Consider the following 12,500-nt stretch of genomic DNA (forward strand, 5'->3'; position numbering starts at 1 on the left):
CTCAAGCTGAGGAAGTGTGTGTGTGTGTGTGTGTGTGTGTGGAGTCAGCATGGGGAAGTAATTACTTTCAGCTGCTGGGTGATGGAGATAAACGTTTAAACACTCACAACTCAACCATCTTCTCCTCATCTCTGTTCACTGTGAGCTGTTGATCATACTGAGGCTCCACCCTTTTTTTATTAATTAATATATTTTTACAGTTTTTATACATTTTGAGAGCTGATGATGACATAATGACATGTTACGGTGGCCAACCAATCAGCAGCTTTGATATTTAGTCTCAAACCTCTTTCTTTTTATATACACTGATTTACCAGTCACCTTAAATAGGTCTAACTCCTCCCACAATTATCACCTGTAATAGGTCAAGCCCCACCTCCAAATTTAAATATTACCGTTAATATTTTATTACTTCTGTTACACTGTGTCTGCACTTCTCCTGCACTGGAAGCTCCTGGTGAAAGGTCAAATTCCTTGTGTGTGTAAGCATATTTAATAAAGCTATGTCTGATTCTGATTAATAGGTCTAGCCCCGCCTCCAATTTTAAATATTACTTTTAATAGGTCTAGACCCACCTCCAAATTCAAAAATTACCTTTAATATGTCTAGCCCCACCTCCAATTTTAAATATGACCTTAAATAGCTCTAGACCCACCTCCACAATAAAATATTACCTTTATCTAGCCCCGCCTCCAAATTTAAAAATTACCTTTAATGTCCAGTCCTGTCTCCAAATTTAAATATTACCTTTAATATGTCTAGACCCACCTTCAAATTTAAATATTATATTTAATATGCCTAGCCCTGCCTCCAAATTAAAATATTATATTTAATATGTATAGCCCAGCCTCCAAATTTAAATATTACTTTAATAGCTCTAGCTCCGCCTCCAAATGTGAATATTATCTTTAAAATGTCTATCCCGTAAAATCTTTAAAATAAAAATAATTGAATTAATCTTAATAAGATCTTAACTTGGTTTAGTTCTGCTCCAAAATGAAAAATAAAAATCATCTAATCAGACTTTTCCCCTCACCTGCATTTTAAATTCATGATGAATTGCAAAGAATCTTCTGATGAACCCTTCAGAGATACAAAGTGCATCCGGTGTAAAGTTTCAGTAGGAAATCTAGAAAAGGGACAGTGATGTTTATTCAGACCTCATGGGCTCAGAAACTGTGTGGAGAATCAGCTGAGTCTCAGTGAGAACATGTGGAGGAGAAAGAACAAAAAACACAATATTTCTAGAAGATTTAATCAGTGAACATTTTAACAGTTCAGTGTGTTTCATACTTTCAGTGGAACATCAATAAACCTCTACAGACTTCCTACACCGTGTGTGTGTGTGTGTGTGTGTGTGTGGTTTTATATCCAGTTCAGAGTTCATGGTGAGGTTTTTCCTCACTCTGGCCTCTGGATGTCTCCTTAAGTTCCACATCAGCCATCTTCTCGATGAAACCACTTTCTCCTGCTCAGCTTCAGGACTAACTTTACCTTCACGTGCAAAAACTAAACCATAAAAACCCCAGCTGAGATCTTCTCCAGAACATGCGGCTACTCCACAGCAGGATCCTGGAGCACTCCCTGTGCAGTGTGAAAGCGCGGAGAGGAACCTGCAGCATGTCCATGCGCTTGATCAGCCGCTTCACCTGCACGACCTTCTCCCAGCTGGGGGTCAGAGGGCAGAACAGGTGGATCAGGCCAGGGGATAGTGTGAGGAGATGGTTTTCACCACGCTTCTGCTCCAGCCTCGATTCCTACACAGAAGCTTTCAGAAAAGCTGCAGAAGAACCGGAGCGCTTCTGGAGTGAAGCTGCTCACAGCATAACGTGGCTTCAGAAGTGGAACAAGACGCTGGATTGTACAGATAAAGTGTTTCCCAGATGGTAAAGAAACACACTTTATTTACTGTTTGATGGAGTAAAAACTACAACTCTGATCACCACATGCTAATGCTAACTTCACTGGAACTCTTCGGAATGTAGGACTCGGTAAACAGCGGAGGGGCGTGGCCACTTCGGCGCTGGAATCCCGGAAATAAATTCTGATTGGTCGTCGGGTCTTTTTAAACCGTTAGTGCCGTTAAACCGCGTTGGGTTGAAAGTACAGTTTTAGTGATGAGAAGATCGAATCATTTTAGTGACTCGGTTCTTTGAATCTTAATATGAACATTTTTATTTTCATTCCGTTCTTTTGATAAAAACAAAACAATTAAATAGACATTATAAAATAAATGGTCCACATGCACCAACTTAACTGTAGTTCCAATAATAAGTATGTCATATATGCATATATATACATCAAATATGACCATACAGTTAAGGATAAATACTAATAAACAGAATAAGGAGCTTCACCTCATATCTTCCGGTCCATAGCATTAGTTCGTTTGTCACGTGACTCACATAATTATTGTAACAATAATGCCAAGACCAAAAACTGATCTATTGCATTGCGTCTGTGGGAGTCACGTGATAAAAGAACAAACGACTCGGACTAGAAGATAAACTACTCAATTCTGTCTATCTGTTGGTCTGTAATAATAATAGTAAGTAAGTAAGTAAGTTTCTTTTCGGCTTCTCCCGTTAGGGGTCGCCACAGCGGATCCTCCGCACGTTTGATTTGGCATATGTTTTACGCTGGATGCCCTTCCTAACGCAACCCTCCCCAATTTATCCGGGCTTGGGACCGGCACTGAGAGTGGCTGGGGATGGTTCCCTGACCGGGAATCGAACCCGGGTCGCAGCGGTGAGAGCGCTGCATCTTAACCACTAGACCACCAGGGGACCTTGGTCTGTAATAATAATGATGATAAATAATAAATAATTTAAACAAATAATATTTATTAATAATAATAATAATAATAATAATAAATAATAATAATTAATGTAGGGGGAGTGGTGGCTCCAGCGGTTAAGGCGCTGGGCTGCCGATCGGAAGGTCTGGGGTTCGAGCCCCGGTATCGCCAGGCTGCCACTCTTGGGCCCTTGAGCAAGGCCCTTAACCCTCTATGCTCCGGGGGTCCCTTAGGAGGGAAATATCAAGGTCCGTGACATCGGAGTGACGTGGGGCCGCCTTCCCGTGGGCTCACCACCTGCAGGAGGGACCGTAAGGGACGGTGCTGTGAGGATTGGGCAGCAGTCGAAGGCGGGGGTCTGCTTAGACTGCTGCCCCCGCGACCCGAATTACGGATAAGCGGGAGAAAATGGATGGATGAATGAATGAATGAATGAATAATTAATGAATTTTTTTATTATAATAATAAATATTTAATAATAATAATGATAATAAATAATAATTTAAACAAATATTTAATAATAATAATATTGGCCATAATCACTGTTTTTTTTTGTTCTTTACTTTTAATAAGAGAATAAAAAAAAAACAGAAAGTTTTCCCTTAAAAGTATTTTCAGATCCATGGTTGTTTATGAAAGTTAAAAGAAAATAACATCAATTTTCTGAACAAGTTTATTTGAAGACTAAATTATTCACGATGTTTACTATGAGTCTCAGAATAAAAATATAAAAACATTTCTTGAAATGATCAGAATGATTATAGTAGTGAATAGTGGTAGTATTTCACTACATGTCGTACTCTGCACTAGTCTGATTCCAGAATGTGTCTGTGCAGTAGTCTGAGGAAGAAGAGGATGCTTCTTACAGCTGGTATAAAAAAGAATCAACACCTTCTGACCAATCAGAATCCAGAATGGGCTTCTTGCTCTCAACCCTGTGTCTCTATTAGCATTATTTATCTTTGGTAACGATGTGGAAGTGTTTTTATGTGAATGTTGCATTCAACAAGAAAAACACCCAATAGAACAGATCGTCTGAGATCAGGTGTGGATGTTGGTGTTCCAGGTTTGTAGGAGGAGAAGTGAACATGTGCTATAACGCTGTGGACCGTCACGTAGAAGCCGGGAGAGGAGATCAGACTGCTGTCATCCATGACAGTCCTGTTACACAGTCAAAACAGAGCATCAGTTACAGAGAGCTGCTGGATCAAGTACCTCCTTACTGCACTGCTTCACCACCACCATCATCATCACCAACATGATCACCACCACCACCATCATCATCATCATCATCACCAACACCACAATCATTATTATAATCATCAATTGTGTGTTCGTGTGTGTGTGTGTGTGTGTGTGTGTGTGTAGGTGTCAACGTTGGCAGGTGTTCTGGTACGGCATGGTGTGAAGAAAGGTGACATGGTGGTGATCTACATGCCCATGGTTCCTCAGGCTATGTTCACAATGCTAGCCTGCGCTCGAATCGGAGCTCCTCACAGCCTTATCTTTGGTGGCTTTGCCTCTAAAGAACTCTCTGTTCGTATCGATCACGCCAAGGTTAGCTTAACCTCGCGCTGAATGAGCACTTACCCTTAGCTTTGTTTACCTTCTCTGGAGATAACCTCAGTGTTTATTTTCCAGCCCAAATTGCTGGTTACGGCATCGTTTGGGATTGAGCCGGGTCGGAGGGTGGACTACATTCCTCTGGTGGAGAAAGCACTGGAGCTGAGTAGCCACAAGCCTCACAAAGTTCTCATCTACAATCGTCCAGGCATGGTGAGAAGCTTGTTAGCACAACACCATGGTCTCTTTTTAAACCAGGAAATAAAACGTTTGGAGGAGATGCTAACTCCTTAATATGTATGTATTAAATTTAATTCAATGAAAAGCAGCTTTACACAGATAATGTGGTGATAAAAATAAGGATTAAGTTCTTTATAAGTGTAAGTTTGTCTCTGATGAACAAGCCGGTGTGGTGAATTTAAAACTCGCCGAGATGGCATAAGGAAGAAACCTTGAGAAGAACCAGACTCAAGAGGGAACTGCATCCTCATCTGGGTTGCAACGAATGTCCATTTATTACAGATAAACGATGTTGAGTTGCAGTGATGGAGATCCAAACTGTAGTCCTGAGTCAGTGTAGCAGACTGTTGACATTAACTACAGTCCAAATCCTCAAAGCTCCTGTTACGTAATTTCATGGATCTCCAGGCCGTTGATGAGAAACATGAAATTATGTAACACAGGAGCTTTGAGGACCACCATCAACAAACCTGAGTGAACGTGTGAGAGTGAGGAGATGACATCATACAAATATACCAGTTCACCAAACACTCGATATCCATGATCCCTCCAGATCTGCTCCTTTACCTCACAAACACCTACTGACTAAAGACTCCACTAAATAAATGTGTTCAGCCTCGACTTGAACACTGAGACTGTGTCTGAATCCCGAACACTGATTGGAAGGTTGTTCCAGAACTGTGGGGTTTATAAGAGAAACATCTGCCCCCTGCTGGAGTCTTCATTATATGAGGTACCAACAAATAGCCTGCACCTTTTGATCTAAGTAGGCATGGAGGATCATCCTGGTACAGAAGTTCACTCAGATACTGCAGCGTGAGAGTGTTAAGTGCTTTATACGTCAGTAGTAGTATTTTATACTAAGTTTATACACTTTACCTGTGCTGAGGTGCCCCTAAAGGTCTCGCAAATTTTATGTGCCTCAAAATAGTCTCCTATAACCAGAGCTCTTTCAGGGTTCAGACTCTTTCAGCGGGTGCTTCACCGAGGAGAGCAAACCTGTTGGACATGTGAAGCGGAGAGAAATGGTGCTCCTGTGGGAGAGCCTCAGTGTTAGTTTTGGCTTTGCGAGTAGACCACCAAGTTGTCACCAGCTCGCCCCACTGCGAGGGCTCAAATGCCAGAGTCGGGGGAATGCTAACGCCACCTAGAGCATCCAGACTTTCCCCTGCAGAACCTGGACTGCTCTCGCACTCACTGAACCTCCCTATACTCTGGATGCGTTCCTCTAATGCTGGAATCTTCCCTGTCAAAGAGCAAACTAACTTTCGCTTCTCAGATTATCGCTAGCAATGGAGAAAGACTGACTCCACACTCCCCACACTGAATGAGCTGCATGCTCGCCATATCAGAGAAATTCCGTACCTAATTGTGGTTGCTGTAGTGGGAAAAAGCGCTCTCCCAAAAAGAACAAAGAGAAAAAACACTGGAAATGCAGGAAATTAAAACGATTATTTAAGTGAAGAGACAGAAAACTGTAATATTTAAACCTATGAGCTCTAACCCTTAAATCTTTCAGTCATCTGGTCACATTTTCCTGCTACTTGACTGCTCTCCATGGCTGAAATGCTAATGTAGATGTAATTGCAAAACCCCAATATCTCTATTCATGACCTAGCATGAAGCTCTCTGACCGTTCCTTCTGTTTTCTTTCCGTTTTCTAACGGAATCTTCTTCCCTTCTGTGGTGCTCTTCACGCTGTCCTCCTGACACTAATCTATAATTGCATCCTGGCTCGTTGTGTTCCACTCAGCCACTCAGATTTTCTCTCGCACCTGACGGCATCTCTCCATCACTGCTTCTTGAAGCTCCACAACTAGTTACTGCTCTTTCAGGAGATTCACCTCTCCTGCTCTCCTCAGCTGTTTTAAGTGATGGTAGAGACGGTAGCTTAGTGGTTAAGGTATTGTATCCGAAAGGTCATGAGTTCAAATCCCAGCTGGCACTCTTGGGCCCCTGAGTAAGGCCCTTATTCCCATATCTGCTCAGATGTATGAATGAGATAAATGTAAGTCTCTCTGGAGTGTCTGCCAAATGCTGGACGACTTCTCAGCTCAACTTATGAATTCTGCATCTAAAGGAATTATTCTATAGTTTCAAAACAGGAAGCCGTTGCTGTTCGTCTGTTTGCGGTCGGTGGAGTAAACGCAGGCATCACGTGTTTCACAGCGGCATCACGTGTTTCACAGCGGCATCACGTGTTTCACAGCGGCAGGAGTGCATGGAGTAGCGAAACCTGGTGTTTGTGTTGTTCCTGAAACACTGTTTCTTTATATTAAATAAATGATCTAAAACACGAATGCATGAGCAGCCGGAAGTAAAACACACGGCACGTTCAGTTAGAAAACGAGACGTTAGGCAGGTCGGAGGTTACTGCTGTAGCAGCTGAAGCGGCGTCCGTGTGCAGAATCCGGACGATTTTCCGAGAGGAACACGGGGTTATGCTGAGTGCGGTGCTGCTGATCACACCGCCGTCTCAGAGCCCAGGCATTTAAATGCAGAACGTCGCAGAGGGAATATCGAGTTCAGCAACTGTGTTTTGGTTATTATAGATAACAGCCACAGCCATCCATCCAGATCATCCTGAAAGAGGTGTGTACTGAGTGGATGGATGGAGGGGAAAAAAACCCACACACTCTTCTGTTATCACGGGTCAGCAAGATACAGGATCAAATCAGGGAGACGCTTCACACAGCCGCTGGTTTAGGCAGGAAATACTCGGCTCTTCTCCTGGTTATTACTGCAGCAAACTACAAAATAGATAAAGAAGTAACACACTTTATGATTCGTTGGTGGCAGAGAAGATTGTTTTATAAGTTCTGAATTACCTATGAAAGTTTAATTATTATTAGTGGTCATTGACAGGATTTATGAGCACGAAGCTGCTTGTTACGGAAGGATGTCATTTTTGCCCTTATTAAATCTAAAACTGTGGAGCTCCTGGATCTACGTCCCAAACCCACTGAAAAAACAGCTATAAAAACATCCAGCACGCAACACTGCATCATTTCACACACTTCACAGTTTCACAGGCAGAGCGATGCAGGATTAACACGGAGACGTCAGTGCTTTGGAGCAGGGCTTCGTAACGTAATGAAGGTTCCTGTAGTTCAGTAGCTTGTTTGCGTATCTGTACTTTACTGAACTATTTCCATTTGGTGAGACTTTGAAACGTAGTGAAGTTGCAGTAAAAGTCAAAAATCTTTCTTTTTACTCAACATTTTCCTTTTTTTTTTATTAACGAGGATAAAAGCGTAACTGGTGAAACACGCAGCGAGTCACCAATCAGGATCGAGCGCACACTCTGTTTTACACGTGTTCTGATCGGCGCTCGGTGCATCTACTGATCACCAACATACAGTTCAGCATCAGTTCAACATCAAGCAGAACATTTAGAGAGGAATAAATGATGAAGAAACTCCAGACTCGAACTCACCATCACACACGTGACCTCGTTTACACGTTTATTTAAAAGAAGGTTTTGGGTTCATGATCATTATAATAGAAATCAATCAGTGTTTGAGTCTTTAATATTATTCTATTAATAGATCAGTGTGCTGAGAGTCACATTCGAGTCTTTACACAGAAACTGAGGTGATTCAGTGAAGAATCTTGTGATAAAAATGATAACAGGAACATTAGAGTTATAATAAATCACTACTTTGGAAACTGAAGTTCATTTGAAGGTATAAACTTTTGTACTTGTAAAATGTGACTCCAGTGAAACTTTTTTAGTGAACGTTTTACTGGAGACACATGACAGGAGTCACATGAGTGTCTCTACTTCAACTACATGCTTTGTGTTCTTCATCCACCACTGTTCATAGAAAAGAAAAGAAAAGAGGTGTTTACCCTGATACTAAAATAAATATGTGACATGTTCCTCTACTCCGAGGTCAAACTGGTCCTCCTTGTACTTGTACAAGTACAACTTGTACTTGTTCCCACTTTTTCCTCATTCCCAGCATGTTTTTGTTTCCAAGATGATCCCTTCCTGGTCTTTACTTCACACCACTGAGTTTACACTGTCTCCTGGTCCCCTGAGTTTACACTGTCTCCTGGTCCCCTGAGTTTACACTGTCTCCTGGTCCCCTGAGTTTACACTGTCTCCTGGTCCCCTGAGTTTACACTGTCTCCTGGTCCCCAGTGTACCGTTTTGTCCTCCATGTCCTCACAAGGCTCTGGCATTAATCCCAGTTCCTAATCTGGGAAAGATAGAGACTGAATCATGTAACTTCAATCAGGTGGACATTCAAGAAAAAACGATAAAATTTAAACACTCTCGCCTTCCACTGGTTCCCCAAACGTTCACCAGATCTGACAGAATGGAACAATAATTACACACAGGGGACCTGAACCCTGGGGGACCTCGTTTGCAGCTTCTCTCCATAGCTTAGTGGCTGATGGAGAAAGTCCTGTCACAGCCTGTGCTGAGTCTGGACTGCATGCTCCTGAGTTCCTAAGTAGATCTCTGGGGGACGAATGGAGGTATGTATTTGAAGATATACTATATATATCTATAATTTGATGTTTCCTTTAGGGGGAAGTGCACACACACTCAGAGCTCAGCCTGGACTGGGACGAGGAGATGTCTTCAGCTCGTCCTCATGACTGTGTGTCTGTTCCTGCTCATCATCCTCTCTATGTCCTTTACACTTCAGGAACCACTGGCACACCAAAGGTACAACACACACACACACACACACACACACACACACAGTTTTTTTAGTATTCATGAACCCCTGCAGCCTGGAGAAAGTTGCAAACCAGACTGTAACTGTCACAACTAGCCGTCCATCATTCTTTACTGCGTTTCTCTGTATGCTCCTCTCTCAGGGCGTTGTGAGGGATACAGGAGGCTACGCCGTGATGCTGAACTGGACCATGTCCAGCATTTATGGGCTGAACCCTGGTGAGGTGAGTCATCTCTTCAGAAGAACGAGGAATGGGAGGCTTTCATATCCTGCCTCATCTTTCTCTTTACCTCCCTCTGTCTCGCAGGTCTGGTGGGCTGCGTCTGATCTGGGCTGGGTCGTCGGACACTCCTACATCTGCTACGGTCCTCTTCTCCATGGCAACACCACTGTGCTGTACGAGGTGTGTGTGTGTGTGTGTGTGTGTGTGTGTGTGTGTGTGTGTGTGTGTGTGAGTGTGAGTGTGAGTTAGTTTGAACTCCACATGGCTCCTGCTCTCCACAGATGAAGTCCTAATGTTCAGATGCAGTCTTCAAGCATGCACATCAAAGAAAATAAGGACCGCCTACTTTGTTACACACACACACACACACACACACACACACACACACATTGTATATATGTAATAATAATGATGTTAGGAGTTTTCTCTCCCTCTCTTTCTTTTGCTTCTTTTTCCCTCATTTCTCCCTCTTTCTTCTTCATATTTTTCTTTCTATCTTCCCTTTGTCCCTCCCTCTCTCTCTCTCTCTCTCTCTCTCTCTCTCTCTCTCTCTCTCTTTCTCTCTCTCTCTCTTTCCATCCTTCTCTCCCTCACTAACACACTAACTCTCTCCATTTGCATCTTTCTGTTTTACCCCTCTTACCCCTCTCTCTCACTCTTTATCTCCCTCTTTCTTCCCTTCTCTTTCCCTCTCTATTTTTTCCCTTTCTTTCCCCTCTTCATCCCCCTCTCTACATCTTTTATTTCCTCAATTTTCCTTCACCCTTCTTTATTTCCGTTTCTCCTTTTTTCCATCACTACTTTTGCTTCTTCCCTGCCCTCCTACCTTTCTCTATCTCCCCCTCTTACCCCCACCTCTCTCCACCTCTTTCTCCCCCCTTCCACCCCCACCTCTTTCTCCCCCCTTCCACCCCCACCTTCCCCCCATCCACCCCTCCTCTCTTCGCTATATTCCCACTTTCTCCTCACAACTCAGATAATTGTAATTTATTTGCCACCTTTTAATTACATTTACAATCAGTCTCAGTCTTTACTCTCATTTAATATTGATATTACACAGCCTTCTGTTCATTCTCTGATTAAACACACACACACACACACACACACACACACACACACACACACACACACACACACACACATTATTGTTCTGAAAGTGGTTAAAGTTATGAAAAGCCTGTTGCTAGGCAGCTGAGGGAATATGAGCTCAGAGCGCAGGTTAACTAATGGCTGAGGTGATTTAGGTAACTAGCGCAGGACTGTTAACACACAACCACCTTATATACAGATGATGTAAATACATGGGGGGGGGGATGAAACCAAACGATCCGGAAATTCGCTTTTTTGATAAGTTTAATTATCGTGTAATTCCACTATAATTAAAGTTAGCGTGTAGCTAATCACTGTTGCTAAGCTACACTTTTACTTCTGAAGTTACAGTTCAAGTTTTCAGGTGGCATCTTCTGTTAAAAAATGGATGATGATGAAGGATATGCAGTCAGTGTCTATAACAAAAAGTGTGAGAATAAATTCAATTGCATTTATAAAAAAAAAAAACAAATAACATTAAACAATATTACAATAAAACAATTTCAATATTATAACAAATACATCATAGAAAATAAATTCCTGTGCCAATTAATTAATTTACATTTTATTAACTTTTACAACCCAAATTCCCATAAAGTTGGGACACTGTGTAAAATGTAAATAAAAACAGAATGCAATGTATTTTAAATCTCATAAACATGTTTTATTCACAATAAAACAAAAAGTTTAAACTGAGAATATTTATTGTTTTAAGGAAAATAATAAAGTCCTCTATAATAATAATAAGGACCATGTTTCCCACTGTGTAGCATCACGTCTTCTGTCTGTATACATCTGGGAACTGAGGAGAGCAGTTGTTGATGTTTTGGGGGGGGGGGCGGGGGGGGGGGGGGTGTTGTCCTATATGTGTCTGAGACAGGATTTTAGCTGCTCAACAGTTCTGGGTTTCCTTTGTTGTTTTCATTTCATAATGTGCCAAATGTATTTAATGCTGAATGTTGTAGATCAGCGGTCCCCAACCTTATTTACGCCACAGACCGGTTTAATGTTGGACAGTATTTTCACGGACCGGTCTTTAAGGTGTGGCAGATAAATACAACAAAATAAAATAATACGACCATAAAAACTGGTATTTTATTAATATAAAAATTATAGTGAATCCACTGTGTTAATTTTTTGGTCATTTTTCTCTTTTGGGGGTTTGAATTTAGCAGTAATGTATTATGTGTTAGCGGCCGGAGCTCCTTTAAGAAGGTAGTGGATGGAGGTAAGACATGTGACCGGAGCTCCTTTAAGAAGGTAGTGGATGGAGGTAAGATATGTGACCGAGGCATCATGACCTGCTCCAAGAGTAAATCATAGACAGATGTGGAGGAGAAAATCTGAGAATTTTTTCCAAAATAAAACATCATTCAGAATCAGATAATAAATAAAACGGAAAAAATGTAAGTTATGTATTCTTTCTGTGCGGCCCGGTACTTATTGACCCACGAACTGGTGCTGGTCCGAAGCCCAGGGGTTGGGGACCAGTGGTCTACACTGCAGACAGGTCAGTTCAGCAGCCGCACTCTTCTACTATGCTATTGTAATGCTATTGTAATAGATGCCGTAGGGTCGTCCCCGAAAAAAAAAAAAATTTCTTGATGGAAGCATATGTTGCTCTAAAACCTGTATATCGCTTTCAGCATTGATGGAGCTTTTCAAATGTACAAGCTGCCCATATCACAGGCATTAATGCACCACCATACCATCAGAGAGGCAGCTTTTTGAACCGAGCACTGAGAACAAGCAGATGGTCCCTCTCCTCCTGAGTCCAAAAGACATGATGTCCATGGTTTCCAAAAAGAAATATAAATTTTGATTAGTCTGACCACAAAACAGTTTTCCACTTTGCCTCAGTACATTTTACATGAGCTTTGGCCCAAAGAGGAT

General features: G+C 41.9%; 1 protein-coding gene across 2 annotated transcripts in view; it reads left to right on the forward strand.

The window, feature by feature from the left end:
- acss3 (acyl-CoA synthetase short chain family member 3) overlaps positions 1–12,500 on the forward strand; it is a 32,903-nt gene that overhangs the window by 7,692 nt on the left and 12,711 nt on the right. Inside the window, exons 3-9 of one of the 2 annotated variants that reach the window (XM_083529003.1) lie at positions 1,377–1,887; positions 3,865–4,009; positions 4,167–4,355; positions 4,440–4,574; positions 9,142–9,282; positions 9,438–9,518; positions 9,603–9,698. In XM_083529003.1, coding sequence (XP_083385129.1) covers positions 1,550–1,887; positions 3,865–4,009; positions 4,167–4,355; positions 4,440–4,574; positions 9,142–9,282; positions 9,438–9,518; positions 9,603–9,698 — 1,125 coding nt within the window. In that variant the 5' untranslated portion in view covers positions 1,377–1,549. Of the gene's footprint in view, positions 1–1,207; positions 1,888–3,864; positions 4,010–4,166; positions 4,356–4,439; positions 4,575–9,141; positions 9,283–9,437; positions 9,519–9,602; positions 9,699–12,500 lie in introns of those variants that run through there. The other variant, XM_083529002.1, reaches the window with a different exon arrangement.

This window comes from Silurus aristotelis (genome assembly GCF_946808225.1).
Source record: "Silurus aristotelis genome assembly, chromosome: 24".
Taxonomy (NCBI): Eukaryota; Metazoa; Chordata; class Actinopteri; order Siluriformes; family Siluridae; genus Silurus; species Silurus aristotelis.